Below are 3,542 nucleotides of genomic sequence, written 5' to 3'. Positions count from 1 at the left end.
CTTTTAAAGTCATTTTGATAGTAGGCTAATATAGCTAATATAGACACTTCCATCATGTGTTGCCTTCATTATAAGACTTATATAAGACTTTTAAAGTAATTTTGATAGTAGGCTAATATAGCTAATATAGACACTTACATCATGTGTTGCCTTCATTATAAGACTTATATAAGACTTTTAAAGTAATTTTGATAGTAGGCTAATATAGCTAATATAGACACTTACATCATGTGTTGCCTTCATTATAAGACTTATATAAGACTTTTAAAGTAATTTTGATAGTAGGCTAATATAGCTAATATAGACACTTACATCATGTGTTGCCTTCATTATAAGACTTATATAAGACTTTTAAAGTAATTTTGATAGTAGGCTAATATAGCTAATATAGACACTTACATCATGTGTTGCCTTCATTATAAGACTTATATAAGACTTTTAAAGTAATTTTGGTAGTAGGCTAATATAGCTAATATAGACACTTACATCATGTGTTGCCTTCATTATTACACTTATATAAGGCTTTTAATTTATTGCGACTTCAGACAGATTTTTTATTTTTTTGGTCCAATATGGCTCTTTCAACATTTTGGGTTGCTGACCCCTGACTTAGGGGGCTGATTAAAACAAATTCAATTGATGTGTTTTATTGTCTGATATAAAAAATAAATTAAATGTCATTTGTGTTTTCACTTGGGAAATGTGGAATTATAATATATCTTCTATATGAAGGAACATTTTTCAATAAGCACTTTCTTGTATTTGGTCATCCATATGCATAAATGCGTTGCTGTTGTGATGGTTCACCGCTTCTCTGCACAGTGCACTGTCAATGCGCTAAAAATAGTTTCTGCTGTCTATAGATTGCAATTCGGTATTGCACAAATGGTATTACATATTAAAAAGGTGTGCTCCTAGTTCGGGGGTCTGCAACCCGCGGCTCTAGAGCTGCGCCGCCCTAGTGGCTTTTTCAAAAATGTATGAAAAATGGAAAAGGATGAGGGAAAATATAAATTTTTTGTTTTAACATGGTTTCTGTAGGAGGACAAACATGACACAAAACTCCCTAATTGTTAGAAATCACACTGTTTATATTAAAAATGCTTCACTGATTAGAGACTATTTGGCGAGCGCCGTTTTGTACTACTAATTTTGGCGGTCCTTGAACTCACCGTAGTTTGTTAACATGTATAACTTTCTCTGACTTTTCTAACACGTGTTTTATGCCACTCCTTTTTTGTCTCATTTTGTCCACCAAACTTTTAATGTTTTGCATGAATGCACAAATGTGAGCTTTGTTGATGTTATTGACTTGTGTGGAGTGCTAATCAGGCATATTTGGTCAGTGCATGATTGCAAGCTAATCGATGCTAACATGCTATTCAGACTAGCTGTATGTACATATTGCATCATTATGCATTGTTTGTAGGTATATTTGAACTCATTTAATTCCCTTTAAGTCCTCAATTTATATTTGCATGTCTCATGGCACATTATCTGTATGTAATATTGGCTGCATTTCTCATAGTTGTTTGTGTACCATGTTGTTCCAGACCACAGCAAACGTTACCCAGCTTGCAAAGATTGTAATAAATCCATTAGAAGAAGGCAGCCTGCCGTTTCCTTTTAACTTGGACACACACATCTATACCTTTGGCATTTCTAAGCCAGTCATTTCCGGTTATCTCACCCTCTAAGAAGCCTCCATTTTACTAATGATTTTGAATGTTGTAAAAATGTGTAGAATAAATATTACATTTCAACATTTTTGTCAACAAAGATTTGCGTCAGCCTGCGACACATAGTCATTTTGATAGTAGGCTAATATAGACACGTATATCATGCGCTGTCTTCATCATAACACTTATATAAGACTTTAAAATTTTTGCGGCTCCAGACAGATTTTTTTTTTTGTATTTTTGGTCCAATATGGCTCTTTCAACATTTTGTGTTGCCGACCCCTGTTCTAGTTCAAAAACATCGCTCACAGGTTGGAGAGCACAATAACATGAATGTGGAGGGCACATAATGCCAGTAGTACACACAAAAACGTCATTTAAACCAGGCAGTCTGCACCACTTTTCAACTGCACATGTCTTAGTAGATCACACGCCACCTGTCCACCATTTTAGAGTCTGCACATATTGTTTAGCACGTGTTATTTGGATCTTAGTAGATAGCCCTAAGGACGCACACACACACGAGGTCAGTTCTATCATAGCAACCCTCCATGCTTACACCTCCAACTACTAATACTGTTTTTCTTACTTCAACTAATTTGCATCATAATTAAATTATCCCCTCAACTCCCCCCAAAATGGATTAACTCGCTGGAATAAAAAAGACAATATAACATACATCCATAAACGCGGGTGCATGTGAAAAAGTGCAATATATTTATCTGTATAGTAACCTATTTATTTATTTATATATGCACCTCATTGCTTTTTTATCCTGCACTACCATGAGCTTATGTAACGAAATTTCGTTCTTATCTGTATTGTAAAGTTTAAATTTGAATGACAATAAAAAGGAAGTCTAAGTCTAAGTCTAATTTATTGCTGTTACACAAACTTTTACAATGCACACCTGTACATAATCTGAATGTATGGATTATTTTGAGTAGTATTATTTATTAGGAACTGGTGGGAGGAACAATCACAATGAATAACAACATAGGGTGATGGGTCAAATGCAGAGAATAATTTCGCCACACTTAGTGTGTGTGTGACAATCATTGGCACTTTAACTTTAACTTAACTTAACATCCAAGTTGGATGGTGGTGCATGTGTTTATCTATAAGCCAGCGTACCACTATATTATGATTACATAGAGTTGTGAATGGGGAAATATAAGTGTGAGAAATGTCAAGGTTGGCGTGTGGTGTTAGAAAGGGCAAAATTGTGTGACTTTCACGCTAAAAGCGCGAGGTTTGGCAGCTTGAGTTACTCCCACTTGCTGAAGAATGTCTCCAAACTCATTGGGTATTGAGTGGATTTACAATCGAAAACAATTTGGCCACTACCGCTCTATATTTTACTGACTTATTATAATTACAACATATTTACATTTAACCTTATTCAACACAGAGGCATCACTGAGGATATTATTATTACCTTACCTTGTGTTTCCTGTGCTTTCACTGCCACAAGATGAAGCAGATAAACAGAGAACAATAATCTCATCCTGATTAGGTTCAAAAAAGAGAATGAATGGTGACTGATGCTCCTTACATTTATGCACACACACACACACACACACACACACACACACACACACACACACACACACACACACACACACACACACTCACACACACACATGCACATCAAACCTTAACCTTTTACACTCACTCACTGAAATATACACAACCACCGCTTCTCCATCGATTTGAACTGCAACGAACAAACAGTACTCTGACCGCAGAGTCAAAAACAGTTCTTTGACCATTCAAGTCCAAGCAACACAAGTAAAAATCCTTTGTATCAAATGTTACTTTCTGCTCAATTACAATGGACTAGAGCAGTGGTTCTTAACCTTG

At 35.5% G+C, this 3,542-nt stretch overlaps 1 protein-coding gene across 1 annotated transcript in view; it reads right to left on the bottom strand.

Annotated features, from left to right (window-relative positions):
* ces3 (carboxylesterase 3) overlaps nucleotides 1-3,272 on the bottom strand; it is a 30,893-nt gene extending 27,621 nt beyond the window's left edge. The window contains exon 1 of the mRNA XM_062035252.1: nucleotides 3,123-3,272. Coding sequence (XP_061891236.1) covers nucleotides 3,123-3,186 — 64 coding nt within the window. The 5' untranslated portion in view covers nucleotides 3,187-3,272. The remainder of the gene's footprint in view (nucleotides 1-3,122) is intronic.
* Between the last annotated feature and the right edge of the window lie 270 nt (nucleotides 3,273-3,542).

This window comes from Entelurus aequoreus, linkage group LG24 (assembly GCF_033978785.1).
Source record: "Entelurus aequoreus isolate RoL-2023_Sb linkage group LG24, RoL_Eaeq_v1.1, whole genome shotgun sequence".
In the NCBI taxonomy this organism is placed as follows: Eukaryota; Metazoa; Chordata; class Actinopteri; order Syngnathiformes; family Syngnathidae; genus Entelurus; species Entelurus aequoreus.
This window is presented reverse-complemented; position numbering and strand designations above follow the sequence as displayed.